This window comes from Rhinolophus hipposideros, assembly GCF_964194185.1.
Source record: "Rhinolophus hipposideros genome assembly, chromosome: 8".
NCBI lineage: Eukaryota > Metazoa > Chordata > Mammalia > Chiroptera > Rhinolophidae > Rhinolophus > Rhinolophus hipposideros.
The window spans coordinates 34,722,604-34,744,361 of NC_138054.1; the positions used below are offsets into that span (position 1 = coordinate 34,722,604).

The window sequence follows — 21,758 nt, forward strand, 5'->3', positions numbered from 1 at the left end:
CTCTTAGCTTTATTTAATTAAACCTATTAGAACAAATAACAATGAGTTGAACTTTCAAAGCATTTTCTTTGCCTAAATATGCTCACTTAAGTAGTAAGAACCATGATTTTAACAAAATCATTTTATATCAGATTCTTAACAACTCATCCTGGCAGTACTCAAAAGGATGTATCCAAGCCTAAGTAGAACAAGTACAAAAAAGTACGACACAATGCTTTGAAAGTGTAATTGGAATTAAAAAGCATAGCAAAATCTCTCTCTTCAATTGATACATATAACTCTACGAGGAAATAATGGCTATCTCATCCTTTTTCTGCAAAGTTTATGCTTTATCTCAAAACAACCTGGCAGAAATTTTGAATGCTAGCATATGCATGTATACAAAATGCTCATTGATAAAGTAAGAAATATATAAAAACCAAAGTAATTACTAAGGTTATACCTGCACAATATTTAGAAAGTTAAAATTCGGTGTTATTAAATAACACGATACCTTACAAAGAATTTCTGCACATTTAATGGCTATTAACTGCTCTGAAACGTTGTATAACCGAGACAATGACAATCAAAATGGTATTTTAGCCAAATAACACCCTCCGTTGTTGGTTTTGCCTAATGTCTATATTGCTGTGAATGTACATTATCTGTCAGTACTGCACATTCCACTGCCATTATCTCAAAATTATAGCTTATTCAAAACTGATAGAAGTAACAACACTATCATCTTGTCAGGAATGAAAACATAATAGTTTTCACTTTCACAATTCTATTTCTCTGTCCAATTTAAGTGACCAACTAGTAATAACAGAATAAAAAGACTACATTAGGTATGCAGACAGGGAAAGGATGATACCTAGTGAAAGGCATGGAAATTTTAAACTTAAGTGGTGCTAAGCTATGCTCTTAGACTTGTGTATTCCTGTAACAGATTGAAGTTTTTCATCTTAAAACATTAATTTTTGCTCACTACACTTAGTATAAAATCAGGACAAAATAATAAAATATGAGATATTAAATTATTGGATTTTAGATCTATTAAAATTACTCAAAAAGCAACATTAATATTAATGTTTTGTATGTTTGGTGCTTTTAAATTAAAGGCATTTATCCTTATACTCAGTTTCTTTTGGACCACTGCATTCCCTTTATCGAGCAAAGAACAAGATTATTTAACTTTTTCTTTATCTTGTATACACTTTACATAAAGCATTTTTATAGACCTCCCTAGCAAAGAATTTTAACATAAGTATCTAGTTTATAACATGCCCAAATTGAAATCCAAAACTGATTGCTGACATACTTTATATGTGAAGCCTGAATTTCCAGAGATGCATTAATTTATGATTAAAAATATGCTATTTAATAATGCCAACTGTAATTTAAAATCTCTATTATATCTATTTCCAAGAAAAGAACAAGCAAGCAGAACTCTTAGGCGTTTTCACTTACTTTCTTTTGGAGAGCACAATGAAAGATGAAAATGAACACTCCCTGGAAAGCATTAAAGATGGTGAAGAGATATGCCATCACAATAGTCTCCTCATTAATAAAAAGCAACCCAAATGACCAGGTTAGGCCAAGAAGACATAGAAGAGCAAAAGCGCCAAGCACCCAAGACCTGAAAAAATAAAGTGAATCTTATTAACAGGTTCAATGAGAGAATAACACATAGCACACTTAAATATTAACATATCAGTAGTAGCAGTTGACTTTCTCTATGTTCACATTCAAATTCAACAGCACTTTGGCTTTAACCTTTCATTGATTAAAGAAAAAACAATAGCATTTAGTACTGCAGCCTCCAGAGAAAACAGCAACAGCAGGTATGACCTTTTCTTACTCCAGAATAAACAAGGTATCAAAACTATATTAAAATACAAGGTATAAAACATCCCCATGACTTTATTGTCTTTTATGTGCATTTTGGTAAAAGAAATTAGGAGTCCTTAGTTTACTCCTGTATTTTTATTCCTGTGGTGTACCCATGACACTGAATAATGTGACACATACAGAAAGGTTAAATGGCAGATAATCAGCACCTAAACTTCAGATTCTGATAAACTAATCTTAGGTGAACCTAAGGTTTTATAACTAAAGCATGAAGAAGCCTAGCTGAAATGGGACAAAAACATGAGAACAACTTCAAAATAAAGTAATTTTGGAGCGATTTCATCATGAATAGCTTAAAGAGAAAAGAACTGCAGAAAATAGGACGGAATGAGAAGGATTTAAAGTCAGTGCATTCCATGTCTAACTAATGATCTTACTTGATAAATGGCTTATTATCTTCATAGCTAGAAAGCATTATAAGCAGAAAAGAGAAACAAAATTATTAGACAGAATTAAAATAGAAAGTAATAAGAAAGCATTTATATATTCTATAAATTAGTCAAAATTAAGGAAGTCAAAATGCAGAGGCAAGCAATTAAAAAATAAAGGCATATAATAGTTTAAAAATACTATAGCAAATTAGATATTCCAAAATAATTATAAAAATTAAGGGCAATTCATGATATTGACGGATTTGTAAAACTATAAATCATGCCATAAATTTGTTAATGTAGGGGTCTACCTTACCCAGGTAAGTCCGTATTATAGTAGCCATCACAAACACGGTAATTACTGGTGTAGATGAGAAGACAGAAAGAGGAAAAGGAAGAAAAGAGAGAGATGCTAAAGATTAGCTCTCTCTCTTACCATGCAACATGCAATGAAGCTGGCACTAACCTATCTAAAACATCTAATTTTTAAAAAATTACCCTTACTATAGATCTGCCATTTTTTATATTAAAAATATTTTTTCACAATCCCATAACCAACTTGAATAGTACCCGATAAAATTTTAAATTACGAATCATAGTTAAAGGATAACTCTGAAAATGCTTCCATAAGATGACTTAATGACTCAACAGCTATCCCTTTTTTTCGTTAATTAGATAGCATTTGTCCACTGATAGGATATTACAGGTTTTGTTCAACACTGAAATAAAGTTAACATTTATTTATCATGAAAACAACACATAATCTCCAAGTTAAGGATAGTAATAGACTGTATTCTCTTAAAAAAGCAAGATTAGAAGCAGAAACTGCTCAGGACCCTTAAATCAAAAGTCATTTAACAAAACAAACTTAACATAATCATATCAGCCATGCAAACAGGAACATCATTTTGAACTGCATTTTAAATTCAAATGAAATTGCTACAGTGATATGAAATTTTCATAATGGCCACTGAAACAATTTCTTGGCTCTAGATCAAGACAGAAATTATCTCATTTTTGACCAATGTCTGTGACATGGTCACAGCGATTCTCAACCTTGATCAGTAAAACTTCATTCTGAATAATTTCTACAGATGATAGAAGGTATTCATGTATTCCCTGTGGAGAATATCTTTCACTTAGTTTGTCAAGTACTAAAATTAAAATACAAAATACTTACTTAATGTTTTCCAACCTGCTAGAATCTGGTTTCAAAGTGTTAGAGTGCTTCACCATTTTGCACAATGTGATCACCAGGAAGATAATATTTAGCTGTTGTAACAAATAAAGAAAGAATTAGACCATAACAACCAAAGAAAAAAAAGTCTTTGCAGATTTATTTAATGAGTTAATGCAGTATTAAATATCAACGACATGACTATATAGCAGACAATGATTCAATTTTAATTTACATATGCAATGATCAAGTTAAGTCTAAATAGAAAATACTCTGGCTATGTACGATCGATTTTTTAATAGATCATTTGACATGAAATTACAACCTCATTAAATCAGTATCCTGTGGTGATGATTAAATAAATTAGATACCTAAATTAGGTTCTTAAGCTAGAGGTACTCCAGGGCCTAAAAACCATCGAATGGAAACATTGAAGTAAATTCCTTAGAAAAGGTATTTATAAATTCCTTAGAAAGGGTAGCTTATAATGGGAGGATTGTTGGACTTAGTTGAGTGTCTAGCTTTTGATTTTGGCTGATTAAATGAGGAGAACATTTGCACAGTCTATTTGTAAGGTGTGAGGATCAAATGAAATAAAATAGATGAAAAATGTTAGCTACTGTGTTTCCCAGAAAATGAGACTTAGTTGGATCATCAGCTCTAATGCGTCTTTTTGAGCAAAATTTAATGTAAGACCTGGTCTTACATTATATCATATAAGACCTGGTCTTACATTGTATATTATGCTATGCTATGTTATACTATACTATATTATATTATACCCGGTCTTATATTAATTTTTGCTCCAAAAGACGTGTTAGAGCTGATGGTTCGGCTAGGTCTTATTTTCAGGGAAACACCGTATGTAAAGAAAAATAAACTTAAATATACATAAGTTTGTTATTGAACTACTAAAAGCCATCAGTACTTTTTTCCTAGTCTCTATATTGTATGGAAGTAGGTAAATTCTGAAGAAAGGCCATTTTAAGTCCATCTGAACATTTAGCTGTGCAAAACTTCCAGGTGCATACAAAAGCAAACTGGGGAAGATGGAACCTGACATGGAAGGAACGTTTGGAAAATGAACATGAGTGAACTTAGAAGAAAGGAGTTGTGTTTTGAATGAGGAGAGGTAAAGGTTTGCTATTTGCATTTGCTTCTATGTACACCTGGCAGTATGCTGGACAGAGGGAAGGCAGTTTCATTTTTATGCTGTAAAAATAGAACTAAACTAGATTGGTCCTTGATTTTTTGACATTTTCTTTACTTCAGAATATTACTTTAAAAAAGGCAGAACAAAATTATTTTGTGAGCTTTACATGATTTAAAGACAGCTGAATCCCTAATGCTATATTTAAAAAAGGACCCACTGGATGTAGGATAAGAGCTATTTCTTAGTGGTAGATAACAGACCTAACTTTGTTACAGTAACATGATAACTTTTACTAAGTCACAATACAATCTGATAAAATAACATATTTTATTCTTCCCTCACTTCTGATTTTGTAATTAGGAAAATGACATAGATAAATAAAATTTCTAAGTCCTTTCTAATGAGTTTATGAACACAGTGAAGGCTTTAATCTAAGCTGTTTATCAGTCATTTTGTCCTCTGTGCCTTTTCATTTCTCTTAGATGTAGAATTTCTTCTTAAAGGATAAAATGAGGTTAAATGGGCATAATTTGCAAGTGTTGGCAGATGGTGTTCTATGTTAATTACTAGAGGACAAAAGAAGCTCTTTGTTTAAAATGGTACTTAAAATTCATTTCTTAAAATACTTGTATAGAGAAGAAGTAAATATATTTGTAGAAACATTTTTTTAGTTTTCTAAAGATTATTCCAGTTGATCACAATATAAATAAATGCTTACCCTTTCAGGGATATTACAATGTGATACATCTTACTCAACAAATATTTACTGACTTTAATGCTTCACACAAGAATGTTCTTATTGTACTATGGGTAAGGCACAATTTCTTTCTTTGAGAAATTAGAGAGATCTTTCTGGCAGTACAATAAATATCTGATTTGGTTTTTAAAAAATGATACAATATATCTAATTTTTTAAAATCAAAAGCAACAGTATTTTTATATTTTATTTTATGCAACAGTAAGACTTAACTGGCAAATTTAAGGAATGGTTAAAATCAAGAACTCTAAATATCCTAAAAACAAATAAACCAAAACCCATATAAACAGACAAAATGACTACAACTTTTAGGTTAAAAAGGCTGTTTTATAGATTCAGAGTTAATATCCTTTAAAACTCTCAACACTTCTCTCTGAATATCCTAATGAAACTATTTATTTACCCCTCAAACTTCTGGACCTAGGGTTGTCCCCAACCCCATCCTTTTCTTAAACAATTTCCTGAAGCATACTGGGCCACAATTTGGTGGTCACTGTTTTCTAAGCATAGGAATTATCCTCTAAGAAATAAAATAGTAGTAGTAGTAGTAGTAGTAGTAGTAGTAGTAGATTCCAGGAAGGAAAAAAAAAACATGTATTACAATGTATAAACTGCAAAAAAAATAAATAATGTGAATGTGAAAAAATGTGGATGTAGAAAGTATTATGCTACAAAAAGAAAATGAGTAGAAAATATGAAATCTTAGGGGGGAAAATCCATCCAAACATACTTTTCAATGAAGAAAATTATGTAAAAACAGTTATTTAAGAATTAACGCATTTGCCAATAAAAATGAAATCTATATAAAAATAGAATTAAAGCTAAATATGATACAAAGACATCCCCTTTTCGATAAAAGTGAGGACTAATCAAGTTGAATGTGCCACAGATAACATATTTCATTTAATCCTCACAAAATAGACTATTAGATGCATCTTCCCTTCCTTTCCTGTCACCTTTTTTTTTTCCTGTAGACAGACGACTTTTAATTTTTGTAAGTTACAGAAAACACCTATTTCCATAGCATCAGTTTTAGGAAAGAATCAGCGGTTGCCATCTGTGGTGCTTTTTGCAATCTGCCCATGGCCCGCCCCTTCTTTAGAAGACCACGCCCTCCAAATGTGTCCTCATCTATCACATCTCTCATTGGCTGTTCCTTTTTCTAAGTCAGAGCTACTGTGACTGCTGCTGCTGCTGCTGCTGCGGTGTCAGTTCCACGCACCCTCCTGTCACCTTAATAAAGTTTTTAACATCATACTTGTATATGTGTTTAGTTTTTTTTTTCCTTCCAGTTAGAAACAGATTCACAACACATAAGGTTCAGACAATTATAAGGTGGGGAACCCAACAACAACCTATAATCTTATCTCTAGAGGTAGTAGTAGGCAGCATTTAGAGTCATTTTACAAATCTGCAATGTTAGTTTACTACTTAGCTACTATAATATCAGTGCTGAGATTCAATATACTGTTGTCTAGCTCCACAAACCAAAGACTTTCCAAATAAAATTAACCAATTTATTCTGGGAGAAAAAATTAGGAACCTCCTAACAAAACAAAGATATACTAGGTTTATATTTTTAAAAAGTTCCACTTCTATAAAGAGTAATCCAATTTATAAGTCACTCAGATGATGAATGAGTGGAAGATAAATGATAAATTAATCAATGTATAAAATACAGCCTCAAAGAAATCCTGAATAACATGAAATGTGTTTGTCAAATGACTTCTACCTGATGGATTTGCCAATATAACTCGTTCTCCATTTCCTTTATAAAACACTACCACCCCATCATCTGCAAATGGCAAAAATGCCCACACACGTCTACTCCTACTCTACTCCTACTAACCAAATTGTATGTTTTAATAGTTAGTTGTGTTTTCCCAAATCTATCCGTGTTATACTCACATAGGTTTGTAAATATCACACAACCCATAAAAGCCAAGCACAAAATAAAAGGCTGTTGTTTCTAACATACTTAAGAGTAAACGCTTCTAATACACATTTTAAAAGAGTCTCTTTAAAACCAAATAAAAATATTAGAAAAATGATCATAAAAAAATGCGGAATAGTTTAACTCAGAATTTATGAGTGTGAATTCTCCAATTTAAAGAAACTGAAAATAAAAATTATAGCCAATGAACTAATATTTAGGTCCCAAGAAAATTCTAGTTACATCCAACACTAATTTGCCTTTGAAATATGACTGGGAGACAGACAAATAGTGAGGCAATGGTATCTTTACAGGACAAACTATCATCATTTCAAGTTAAAGTAATTATGAAAAAAGGCATGCCAGAACTACAGTGTAAATCATAATATAAGATGATAAGAAAATGCTAAGATACTTTACCCCAACTCTACATTAAGAGAAAAAAAAACACACACAAAAAACCTCACTAACATGATTTACTAGTTTTATTGGAGAAATAAAAAAAAAATACTTAATATCTTTTAGCTATGGAACATTTTAATATGTTACCACCAACATATATGACAGTGAAATATTTTGTGGAATTAAATAGAACATATACTGAAGTGTAAACAAAAACTTTTAAAATGTGTTTAGACTTTTCTTATTTTTCCAATGCTTTAAAAATGTAAATGCTAATTTTTATTTTCAAAGAAAAAATATTATTGCTTTGATCTTTTTTAGGAGATAATATACTTTGATAAGAAACATGATTTTCCAGAACAAATACTTCAACAGATATTTCCTCCCCTCTCTTCTACTCCTTACTTGTTCTCTTAAAATATAACTGGAAATTAGAACAACAAATAGGGAAACAGAAACATCTTTGATAATAAAATCTATTGCCCAAAAGAGCCACATGAAGTCTAAAAAGGTTAATTTCAAATGAACCTTCTTGAAATTAACTGGCTGCAATTCTGAGTTCTTTCTTCTTGGCATTTTTCCCATGACAGACATGGTTCTTTCCTGCCATATACTTCTGTGCTTCTTTTTTTTGGGGGGGGGGGGATGGAGAGGGTGTTAAAATAAGTGATTTCTTTTTCCTCACTTTTATATCTTCCTGCCTTTGTTATACATTTAAAAAAGAAAAGCAATCACAACCATCAAACAAGGAATTTTCCCTATTTCTCACTGGAAGGAAGGCAAAAAGACAAGGAGAGAAGAATGTCTCCACGGTCCAACTGCTGCCTTTCTCCCTTCAATTCCAATGCAGCCACAATGCCCCGCCCTCCCCGCCTTCTTTTCCTCTTTCCAACATAAATACTACTGAGTTTAAGCAAAGTATTCGGTGATAGGTTGAAATGCGTTATGCATCAGTAAGAAAGGAAAAAGACAAAGTTACAGCTATGTACACAAAAATGTGCCCAAACCTGGTAAGTCAGTCATTCACAGAAGCCCCAGTAAGTACAGGTTAATGGGATTGTGTTACATGTTGTATGTCAACTCAATAGTTTAAATGCTCACACTGGTGATTAATTCCGAAATGAGGCAACTCATCCCAGAATTAATGAGATTTTAACTCTGCTCTATGTGTGCCTGCACGTGTGTGCAGGGAAATAGGTACACAGACATCTCAACAGAATTCTATGTAAAAGAGTAACAGCAAATTCAGAAGGAAAAAATTTTCCTATTTAGCTAAAAAAAAAAAAAAAACACAAAAAAACAAAGAAAAAAAAAAGGAAATCATCAAATGTGGGCTTCTTTTTCTACCAATGACAAATAATCCCCTTTTATCTATCCTGAAATAATAATTTCATAAATTATTGTTTAAATAATCTTCCAGTATACTTTGCTGACAAAATTCATCACTACCTAATGATAGGGCATAGCTAATCATCACCCATATTCATGACAGGAGAATACAAAAAAGTTTGAAAATAGAAAAAGGTGCCCCAGATTACAGGAATGCACTGCTTGTGTTAGTCATCAACCTGCTCAATTAAATCACATCCACCTGAACTTTGCAGCTTAAAATTCAATCCACAGTTTGCAGTGCTGACATGGATATGATAAGACAGAAGAACAGAAACGCCACTCTGAAGTAACCTCACTGAACCGCACATGTTCTGACCCTTTTTGTCCTCCCTGGAGCTTTTGCTACCTGGCAAATGCAACTCTAAAACTGCACTTGTATCTCCAGATCTTTGCTGTTAGCCAAGCAGAAACCTATTTCTCTCAGGGACCAGCAGCCAGAGAGGTGTTCTCTGAAGAAGACTTCTAAATGAGTGTGTGAGCTGAACTCTTACTGAACTGAATTAATTATTAACGATGCAGATGGAGCTGTCCAAATGATAAGAATAGCTCCTGACGAGTCATGATCCAAGCTTTCATTAAACCATTTCAGGCATACTAATGGTTTCCCACTGCTCATTACTTACAAGTACTTTCCTCATAGATATAATCACTCTAGTGGCCTGTAGGCAAGGCGTTCAATAGAAATACGGAAGTAGGAAGTTTTATCTTCCATAGCATATTACTTTTCTTCACAGAACATTATTAAAAATGTACACTTATTTAATACGAAGTTAAACGGTTTCAATTCAGAAAAGTTGGAAATGCAAAACTTGTGGAATGCTCCTTAAAAGTGCAGTACACTATGTAATTTATATCAAGATTTGTGTCTGAATTGACTTTAAAGTGTCCCATTATTACCAGTAAGACATATGTAGGTAAATATATTAACATTCAACAAACAGGTACTGTACAATCATATCATATCTCAGTTTAGGTTATATATACAAGATAATGTTTTTTATACTCTCTATCACTTTGTGGCTCTCTGTGTTGGGACGATTAGAGGGCAAAGCAATTGCCAGAGAAGAATTACTCCCAGGGTCTGTACTGTGATTGCTACCTGCTGTTTTGTTTTGTTTTAAGTTGGGAACACTGTTCCCAAAAGCCCTTCACATCTCAACTTAAATAATTTGGTAGAGGATAATAAAGACACCATAAATGGGCAATATAATAAAATGTCCTTTATGTCTATTCTTACTGAAGCTGAGCATGTGTGAACATTAGTTCCTTTCACCAAGTGAAATGTTCCTTAATACTCTTAAGTCAGTATTTGACTTTAGAGATAGAAAATAAACAAAACTGCAGTCTAAAGAAGTAAACAGATGATAATTGTATAGAACAACTATCCATAAACATGGTCTTTATAATTTTCAAAATATCAACATGCTTGGCCAAGGGCTGGCGCGGGTGGGGAAGATGCCTGTATCTTTAAGGATCACTTCTCTTCATGTCAGCTATTTGTCTTATAATTCAAGATAGACTCAGGCTGTGTTAACATAAGTAAACCAAGAACAAAAACTGGGACAATCATCTGGATTGAATAATTCTATTGAGAAATCAGCTTTCTAGGAACACTTGGGAATGTTTTACTGATTTGATTCACACAGGCATGCATCTCAAATTTTCATTTTGCTTTGTATAAGTATGTAAAAAGTTAATTTTAATGACAAAAGCACATACGCTCTTAACATAGTTTTAAATTTCCTTGAACTACTAAAACTTTTCTCAATTTTAATGAAACACTAATTAATCACAGAAATATCCTAATAAGCTCATTGTGTCACTTTTTAAAGGAAAAACACCTCTTAAATAATAATACAAAGATATGGGCAGTATTTAAACTTATTTATGTTTCCTCTTCAATTTAGGTCAATAACACCTATTTGAAACAACATAATGCTAAAACTGAATGAAAGATTTTAAATACTGAAATCCAAATATTTTAGCTACATTTTTTATTTCAACTATATTTCAAATATTTCACTAACAATAATGTAAGAAATTAAAAATACCTAATGTCCCTATACTTATATCAAATTTATTTAAAAATAAAAGTTCTTAAAAACCAGTATTTTTATTTGGTATCTTAAGTCTTAGAAAAATAATTTTATTTCTAATAAGTTTAAAATTTATTTATTATTATTTATTATTTATTTATTAATCTCAGCTTAAAATATTGTTTTATGCTCTGAAAAGAACTTAGGGTGTGGACATTTAAAAGTACTAAACTACTATGTGGAAATTAAGACAAATATTGAGCTAATGTTCTTTCACTTCCATAAAACATTCATTTAATTTCATAAATGCTACACAGGCTTGGTACAGAACCAATATTACAGATTTTGGAAACCTAACTTCCTGAATTAAAACTCTTAGCAAAAAAAAAAAAAAAAAACTCCACTACTCAAAGACAAAATGTGCTATGTATCAGTTATTCCTTTCTAATTATCAAACCAGTTTCAAATCATTCAATCTTAATATGACTTATATAGGAATATATTTTCTAAGATTATGACAACACATTTTATCTAAATTAGAAATGAGAAAAATCTGCTTTTTAGAGAGAGGATTTTCAAGAAAAGTACTAATTAGCAATAATACTAATTTAAAATAAGGAATTTTATCCCATAAGCTCGACGTGTTTGTAATTTTTGAATGCATCCATAAATTAACAATAAAACAAATTTCCCTTTTTCAATAACACTGCTGAAGCAGCAAGCTAAAAATGAAGAGAAAATAGAGTCTGCTTACCAGAATAATGAAGGTAACAGGTCCAATGAAACTCCATATAAAATAGTTATCAACATGAAGCCAGCAACTAGTGTGAAAAAAGAGCATGTACTGAGCAAGTAGCTTCAACACATCCTCAACATCACAAAGAAAACAGAATTGTGAAAATATAACAAAACTATCTGTACGTTGCCTTTGAACAGTCATTTATCACGAGCAAAAATAATTTTATTAATTCTGAGTTAGCTTTGACTTAAAGAGTAGTAGTTTATTTACTCCAACTTACTGGTTTTCATTTCAGGTTTTAAATTTGATAACGGTATAATTATTATTATATGGGGAAAATAATAAACCCCAATATGCCCCAATCCCTAATTCTTAAGACCTTTAACTTTACTAAGAAAAACTTGAAATTCAATATTCCAAATTGTCTCATTATTGGAAATCTTCAATTTTCAAGGTCTTATCTTCAATTTTTGCCTTTCAGATCTATATGTGTGCTAAACTGTTTAACCCTATGAAATATAACAGACAAAAAAATAGTTTCCATGTTATGTTTGTTGCAAAACTGTATAGCATAAATATAATACCTCAACTGGGAATGGATGAATACTAGAAAAAAAAATCAAAGCATAAACTCATACGCTAGTAAGGATGCAAAAAACGTATTAAGACAGATTTTTACCTAGTGGTTCATTTTTCATATAACACTGAATCCCCACTGAGTTTCTTTTATTTGTCTTTCATCATTTGTACAGTCAAAAAGCTTTCTTTAGTCCAAAGAATCTTTATGTAACTAATTTTATCAAAGGGAAAAATAAACAGAATTGGAAGGCAAATTCATGCCTTTAGCAAATAAAATCCTTAGAAACATGGCTATGCCTACCTTCTGTCACTTTCCATAAATATCTGTATTTTTATAAATTAAAGACAGTGACTTATTTTAATCCTTTCAAACTGCCTGATAAAATATTATCAAAGTAAAACATATGGGAAGGAATGTGCTACTGTCACAATTCAGAATGAGAGCTAGAGGGTGGGCTGCGTAAAGAGAGCTAATGAAGCATTAGCTTAAAACTGAGTACTTAAACCTGTCAGATGCTTTAAGTTCCGAAGAATTTTTACTTAATATCTTTCTAAGGCCAAAAAGTTATTTACTTTTTCAATTTGTTTCAGGTCAATCTTTTGTGTTAAAAAGAAAGTCCATAATTTAGAATCTGCCTCGCCAGAGTACAAATCCTCTGAACCTAGAAAATTACAAAAGACTTGATTGTAATTTGTGCACGGCATGCCCATTCTCTCACCAATAAAGCTTTCAGGGGCTATTTTAGTCTGTCAGGGAACCTCACTGACAGCTAACAGGCTTTAAAAAATTATTCACTTGAAAAACACTCAGGTCGCTTGCAATTACTTACGCTTTTTCTGTTCCATAGCTCTTATAGTCAATAGCAGCTGAAACTCCAACCACTGTGGCAGGAAACAAGTAACCAGCAACATAGTAATATTTCTTTCTTGAATATTCACTTTCAAAAACTTCAACTAGCATCAGATAGAGCTGCACACCTTCTAAGCACATCCAAGCAAAAGCAGCCAAAAAGAAAAAGTGTAGAAGTCCTGCAAATATTGAGCATGCAATCTATAAAGGAAAAGAATAATAAAAATAAAAAAAAAAACACAAAAGAAAATGCATGAATATAAACAGCCCGCTCCAAAATTATAAAATAGTCCCTGACAGGGCTCACTGCTGCCTTTAAAATACATCATTATTTAGAATAAAGTACTGCTTCTTTAAAATTTATTATTCATAAATGGAAAAGAATTATAAACACTGCCAAATTTGAAGAGTTTAATGGTTATAGAGGATATTGCCAGGTATGCTAGAAATTTCATCGCTAAAAGAGACATTACTGTTTTTAGAGAAATGTTTGTGCAAGTAAGAAAATATATCTTAATTTCTCTTCTAGAATTATCCACTATGAAATCTGAATATTCTACTTGTAGAAGATCTGTTTACGTCTTCGGAACACTTGTTTCCAAACATATTGTTTCTATTTTTTTCTGTAACAGAATGTTTTAAATTTGCTTTAATGACAAATACCCCAGGCTCTAATTACCTAACATGATTTGCCTGTCCTATGGGAAGCATTCTTAAAATTCACCCCAGCGCAGATGAATACAGGGTGAACAATTCACTAATTATCAAGTTCTATTTCTAAAATTGATACTTCATGATGAATAAACTACTTAGAATATAAAGAAATGATCACTGGTCAGAATGACTATGTGAGCAAAATGAAAATTGTGAAAACAGTATCTTTTCATTTCACTATCCCCAGCATTCTTCTATGCAAATTAGGTGTCTTAATAACAACCCAGAAAAATAGAACTGTACCTTAATTCAAGAAATGAATTGACTCATAATAATTTTACTTAATGAGTGGGCTTTTATTACAAACTATCCTTCAATAATTGCCATGTCAATTATATTAAGTTACAAGGTCAAATATTAATATCAGCATATGAATGCATTCACACTTGTTATAATAATTTTCAGAGATACAAGGTCAATAAACTAAAGGGGTACTTACCATGTATTTTGTCTTATCAATGCCTATGAGAAAAATAAATTCAGCAATGAAAAGGTTGATACAAAGGTTCTTGTGAATAGTATTGCGGTCACTCTGGAGACCACGGAAAAAGCAGAAGGTGAAGATGCAAATAGCCAGGCAAACAAGGGAAATGACAATCCCCACCCAGGTGATGACTGTAAGTAGTAATTCGTGAACTCCATCTTTGTACTGAAAATAAAAACATATGAGGAACATCAATATTCCTCCATTACATACACCTAAAGGTAAGATAGCATTTACATGTGCTAGAGCTCATGTTTTACTAATGCTAAACTCTCTGAATATTTATGTGTTCAAATGGGGCACAATACTAAAAAGATATTTTGATTACACAACAGAATTCAATATTATCTTATCAACTTTTATATCCAAAGAACGATCTATGAAAAGTGGAAGATTTTATCTAGAAAAGAATGTAAGAGCCCAATTATTTCAAAATAGTGATTGAAATAATTACCTACATAAACAGAGAAAATATATAGTAGGATAAAGACTACTTAGTTATGATTAAAAATAATTGGCATTTTAATGATTTTCCAGGCTAACCCATAAGTCAAATTTTAAGTTTTAAATTTCTCCTTGGGTTTTTATATTATATATACATAAGAGTCAAGTACATAACAGATTTGAGAGTTCATGTTTTTCTCTTCTAGCTATCATTTTCTTAATTATCACAAAAAAAAGAATACTAAGAAGCATTCCAGAAGTCATTCTGACATTTCAAAATCTGCAGTTTTGCAAAATGGTAAGGAAACAAAATAACAGTTGTTATGAGATTCAAACATACAAGACGTGGAGGGCAGGATAAACATCAGAGCCCTTTCTCGTTAGCATGACCTATTGCTGTTCAATCCCTGACCGACTCTGCCAAGCATGCCCAAAGGAGAAAAACTTAGGAGTCTCTAAAGCACATGGTTTTGAGAAGTAATAATAAACATAGTACCAAGGCTTACTAAAATATATGGACAGTGTAGAAACAATTAGAAATCCACATTACTTTGTTTGCTTTTTAGTTACGATAAGCACCCAAAGAAGGGTCTATTACACAAGCTGTTTTGAATCTCTGAGGTTTTTCTCTGCTACTAATTATACGTGCAAATACTTACTGCAATTTCCCTGTGGGCCATGAGAATTGCAAAATTGGTTAGGTGGCTGCATGCACACGTTGTACGAGTTTTATTAGTGTCAACCAGCTTGCAGCCCTGGGTAGACCAATATCCCATCATAGTTCTCTCTGAGTAGTTCCAGAAGGAGCAGTTTGCATTGAAATAATTGTCAGGCTGGGAAATAAAATGACAAGATAAAATTAGGATTTTACACTCTAAGATGGCAATAGCAATTGTTTAATATGTGGAAAAAGGTAATTTAGATTAAACTTTGAATGTTTCGGACTATAAAGTTTTTCATCAGCAAAATTGTAGACTATGTTATACAAGGCAGATATCTAACTTAAAGGGGTTTTATAGTCCGAAACACTCTAAAGTGTACTTCAAATTACCAAAGACCCATTTTACACAATTACAATTTCCATCTTATGATTTTACATACTGATGGTACATTAGAATCATTTTTCTTTTCTGACAAAATTAGAGCCATGAATTTGTTCTGAGAAAATTCTATAAGGACCAAATGTTTTAAAATCCATTTTCCATTTTGGGCTTGTTTTTGTTCCAACTGACAGGTTAGCAGCAATGTCAAAGTTCTTAAAGTTCTTAAAGAATGAATCAACCACAACAGATACAAGAAGAGAACAGCCACACAGATTTATTTTTCTTTGCCAATTCTAGAGATCCACTGAGCTATCTGTGGGAACTTATTCACTCTACTTATAAAAACAGCCAAAATTCTTCAGACAATATTTCAATACAGTGTCATTTTTAACTACTAACTTGCATTGTAAGGCACAATAGAGGAATCACATCTAGATGTTTAAAAATACAGTCCTTGTAATTGTGTCAAATATGATCAGTAAAACAAAACAAAAAAAAATAATCTGCCACACTAAAAAGGTAGAGAGTCCTATTAGTTAATAATACTCAGCTATCCTGCTGCCTAAGGTAAAAGTTAATTTTCATTCTAAAACAAATTACAGTCGTTTACATTTTCTTGTTGATTACTGTATTAGCTTTCATTAAGAATACACTTAAGTTCTAATAATCACTGAACCTCATTTAATTTTATGTTCACAGACTTAAATAAACTTGTGACTCTGACCTGGTCCAACATTTGAAATTCTAATGGAAAGGGCCTTTCTCTCCTCTCTGACATTTCTCCATGCCAGTCTCCCTATCCCCAGAAAATTACTTTTGCTTTTTGTCCTCAATGGTTTTATAACCTTCCACTACTTCATTAACATACATAACTTACATCAATGTGTGGCAGGGTAAAAAGCACAGGATCTGTCAAGTATACTCGGCTGGATTCTTTATTGATTGAAACTGAAATGACATGGGAATTCACTGCAATGGTGCTATTACGACCAATAAAGTCAGCTCCCAGTTTTATGGTTGCATTTTCTGTGCTAAGGAACTGTCCCAAACTCCGGTAAATGATGAACACCAACTTTGCAAGCCCTAGGAAAGTAAAAATAGTCATATGATTTTACAGGAAATACACATGAATAAAAAAGATACATTAAAATAAAAAATGAAAAAAAAATGTCCTGATGGAATCTTTATTTAGATTAAATTTAGGGAAACAGCAAAGCATTATTTTAAATCTGCTTTTAAATGTTAAGCTGTATTAGTTATATTAGGAGTGAAATACTCTGCATTTTAGAACAGGTTTAACTGAACAACAACAAAACAAAAAAACCGTCAATTTTTTTTTTAACCCGTCAATTTTTAAAAGACTATTCCATCTTACCGTTCCTGCTGTTCTGTTTGACAGTATTTGCAGAGAGTTGGATTGAGCTGCCTGCTCCTTTGATGCCCAGAGGAAATTTAAAGTCTTGGACCTGCCCTTCTGTACTGAGCACTGCGACTTCTAGAACTGGATGAAGCAAAGGATAAAGGAGGCAGAATAAAAGGGAATTCTTTAAACTACAAAGAGGCAAATGATAATTGCATGGAAACCACTGTTACTTTTTATCTCCTTACAAACTTTATTGTTAAGAGTTCAACAAAATCATGAACAAACAACTACATTACTCTAAGAAATCTTGAGACTTGATTACTCTAAAAAATTTCATATAATCATTGCACCATTTTCTTCATAGATTTTTATCTTTTGTCATGAACTAATTCCAGACTTTTAGCCTATGAAGACGAACAGTGTATGAATTCATAGTAAACAACTTTCGAAGTTTCATTTAAATCATTAAACGAAAGTATTTCAAAACGATTTTTCTGGGTCTAGGTCAAATAACTTTTCAATGCCCTATACCTGTCAATGGTAAAACTCACTATAAAGTATAAATATGAATGCCTTTATTGCATATATACGTCTATTTCTATGTATATGAGTATGATACATTTTAGTATGTAAGATTATACAGGTCAGTTATGCAGTAATAGATTTTCTCTAATTTATGCAAGTAGTAAGACCAGCACAACATACTCATGAGAAAATGTCATGGCATTATATTACCACTTCCCATCAATTTTCACTAGTAACCATCAATCTTCACATCTGTAAGTTAGGTAAAATAAGCTCATGTGACAAATCTGGCCTGCCACCTGTTTTTGTAAATAAAGTTTTATTAGAACACAACATGCTTCCTCATTTACATATGGTCTTATGGCTACTTTGGTGCTACAATGCCAGTTAAATATTTGTAACTTAGAGCACATGGGCTGGAATGCCTAACATGTATACTATTTGGGCTTTTTAGCAAAAGTTTGTTAACCAAGAGTAACACATACTCTTAATAATTTAATATATATAATCTCCATATATTTTTTCTATATTTCAACCTTTCTAATGGTGTATATTCTTGCATAGCTATTTCTATCCTTAAACACATGTGTGTGGCTGTGTACACACACATACACACACACGATAAATTTGTTCACTTCTCTTTTTACAAAAATGGGCATATACCATTACAGAGTAACTCTTGGATGCCAGTTTACTTTTTTCTTTCATAACTTTGTTTTGTAAAACATATATAAATTTAGTCATGAATATGAAATAATAACACGGGAAGATTTCTATAAGCTATCAGACCACCTGTCAAGAACTTGAAATACAAGTTTATAATGAGAGACATATAACTCCAAGAGTTTTATAAGCTGCAGAAGCTGGCTGAGATACTTATTTTATTGAGTCGCTTAGAAAGATTAAGCAGGTGGGTAGATAAATTATTTCCTCTCCTCATATCAGATTCCATGTGTGTGTGGGTAGGGGATGAAAGGGAAAAGAAGAGTGCCAAAAATATACATCTAATCGTATATACCTTTCTCTTCCTTACACTGAAAGGGACTCTCAATTATTAATTATTCTTAAATGTGAGAGAAGACAGGGCGAAAGAAATCCTTTGAGTTTCATGAAATGTTCCAAATACAGATATACATGCACAAAGAGTTAATTTGAATCAACAAACATTTGCTTCTAAGAGTTTAAAAATCACGTCCATAATAAAAACAAAATTAATAATTTGCTGGAATTTTTTAAAAAAAGGATCATTAACACAGATGATAGTAGAGAATAATGAACTTAGTACCAATAAATATAAATACATATTATGTATTTTTACATGTAAGTATAAGAACACACAAAAGGGAAAACTAACTAGAAACATAAAAGTGACTAAAATAAATTAAAAACCCAAAATTCATGACCATTAAAGAAAATAAAGTAATAGTTAAATACATACATGTAAAAGCATTTAATAAATTATACACACTTTATAACATCCTGAACAAATTGAGTTTAACTCAAAAAGGCAAACAGAAATTAATGCATTAGAAAATACATTAATCAAATTCACCATATTAAGAAAATAAAAACATTAACAGAAAGCACTGAACAATTTCAATATCTATTCAATGTATAAGAAGTTTTTATAAAATAATAGGAACAAAAAGAAAATTCCTTGCTCAGATCAAGTTTCTGTTATCAGATGAAGATTATTTTTCTAAACCTACAGCAAACAATGGTTACAAAAACTCTAGAAACATTCCTTTTAAAGTTAGGATGATCCCTATCGTAGGTTTTTATTTAGCATTGTACTAAAAGGCCTAACTAATGCAGTAACTCAAGAAAAATAAAAGGTATAAAGACTGGAAGAAAAACGCAAACTTATATTATTTACAGAACATATAATTAACTACATAGCAGTTTTGAGGGAGGCTCTAAATACCATCAGGAGGAAAAAAAAAATTGGCAAGGCTGCGATCAGCAACAACAAACAATTAGAATATGTAATTTTAAAACAAATGCTATTTACAATAAAAAAAACAAATAGTGTAAGTTAACCTAGGAATAAGCCTAATAAAAGAAAAGTGTAAGATATTAATTGGAAAAACACAGAACTTTATTAGAAGACCTAAAAACAAATGGATTATATTATGGTGTTATTTGGGAGAACTCCACAAGTAAATCTGTGACACCACTTTTATTTTTTTTTTTTTATTTTTTTTTATGCTGCAAAACCAAATTTTACTTCAAAGCACAAATACAAACATCTTGGCACTGAGGTCCGATAGTTGCTTAATGCACATTTAAAACTCACAAATGCTGCTTCGGGCGGGGGCTTCTGAGGGAGTGGCACCAGGCCCTTGGACACCCGTCAGATGTCTGGGCTTATTCCAGAGGACAATGGTTCAGGCCTTAGTTTGGCTTAAGGACTGGCTTTGCTGTGGTGTGACACCACTTTTAAAAATCAGTCTATAAACTCAGTCTAATCCTAATAAAAAAATTCCAACAAGATTTTTTTTGGTGTGCATAATCTGACAAGCTGATTATTAAAATTACATGGGGAAGACATACCCAAAGCAGCCAAGGCAATTCCTTAAGAAACAGGGTTGAAAGAACTTACCAAATATCAATAATACCGAAACAAAACAAAAGCAACAACAAAGAACACACACTCCTAACATGTATAGAAACTTGATATATGACAGCGATATCATTACAAACCACTGGGGAAAGGAATAGATTATGCACAATTCATATGGAAAACAAAATCAAATTAGTTCCCTCCCTCCTATCATAAACAAATTAAATTTCAGGTGTATTAAAGACATAAGTGTAAAATGACAAAGTTTTATCATTCCTAAAGAAATAAAGATCTTTGTCACTGCAGAGTAGAGAAAATTTACTTGAATAGGAAGCCAAAAAGGAAAATATTTCTTAAATAAAATAGCAAAAATGAAAAGCACCAACCCTAAAAGAATAGACTGATAAATTTCACTTCATTATTTTGTAAAACAAATGTTACCCTGAACAAAGTGAAAAAGAGAAGGAATAAATAAATACTGCAATTATATAATCCTCAAAGAAAGTGTCCAGAATGCATTATTTACAGAAAAACAGGAAAAAGTTGTGGACAACAAAAACAGGAAAGAAAACTAACATAGCCAAGAAATGCATTACATAGTCAAAGAACTACAAGTTAAAATAATGTTATCAATTCAAACCCATTAAAATGACGAAGTTTATGTCAACAATAAAATGTTAGCAAAGAGAGTTATAAGAAATAGTGGTATTATAGGTGAGAAGGTAAATTGGTAAAACAGTATCAAAGCAATTTGGCAGTTAATTAGTAAAGTTGAAGATGGACGTGTTCTATTACTCAAAAATTCTAAGTATGTGTGTGCATGTATGTACCTAAAGGCACATATGTATGAGCAGGAAGACATAAAAAAGATCTTCACTGTAGTTTCCCTTATAGTATTAGCAAAAAAGCTTAAGCCACTAAAGTACCATTGGTACAGTTAAATAATTGTGGAGTATTCTTAAATAGATCAGATGATTGAGTTAGAGACATATGTAATCAACATGTATACATACGAAAATTATAATGGTACAGAAAAATTATACAATTGCATCTATAGTGTGAAATCATTAATGTTAAAAATATTGTAAAAAATAGTTAAATGTACATTATCTGTACAGCAAAATAAAAAGAAAAATAGCTTACTAATGCTAACAAATAAATTAAGGATGATGGTTACTGCCTTTTCTTGACCTGATGAGGAAGGAGGACACCCGGGGGCTTACACATTATCTAGAAACTATTTCTTTTCCCCGAAATATGAAGCAAATATGGTAAAATACTAAGATGTGGCAGCCAGGTGACTGGAACACAGATGTTTAAGATACTCTCTATTTATGTATGCT

At 31.7% G+C, this 21,758-nt stretch overlaps 1 protein-coding gene across 27 annotated transcripts in view; it reads right to left on the reverse strand.

The window, feature by feature from the left end:
* Window positions 1-21,758, reverse strand: part of ADGRL2 (adhesion G protein-coupled receptor L2) — a 604,130-nt gene that overhangs the window by 11,613 nt on the left and 570,759 nt on the right. For 12 of the 27 annotated variants that reach the window (XM_081056960.1, XM_081056956.1, XM_081056979.1 and 9 more), the window contains 8 exons: window positions 17,340-17,465; window positions 16,842-17,047; window positions 15,581-15,754; window positions 14,433-14,642; window positions 13,260-13,480; window positions 11,866-11,932; window positions 3,442-3,533; window positions 1,450-1,618 (listed from right to left, as the gene is read on the reverse strand). In XM_081056960.1, the coding sequence (XP_080913086.1) occupies window positions 1,450-1,618; window positions 3,442-3,533; window positions 11,866-11,932; window positions 13,260-13,480; window positions 14,433-14,642; window positions 15,581-15,754; window positions 16,842-17,047; window positions 17,340-17,465 (1,265 nt within the window). Of the gene's footprint in view, window positions 1-1,449; window positions 1,619-2,267; window positions 2,295-2,577; window positions 2,623-3,441; window positions 3,534-11,865; window positions 11,933-13,259; window positions 13,481-14,432; window positions 14,643-15,580; window positions 15,755-16,841; window positions 17,048-17,339; window positions 17,466-21,758 lie in introns of all 27 variants that reach the window. The other 15 variants (XM_081056980.1, XM_081056975.1, XM_081056954.1 and 12 more) reach the window with 2 other exon arrangements.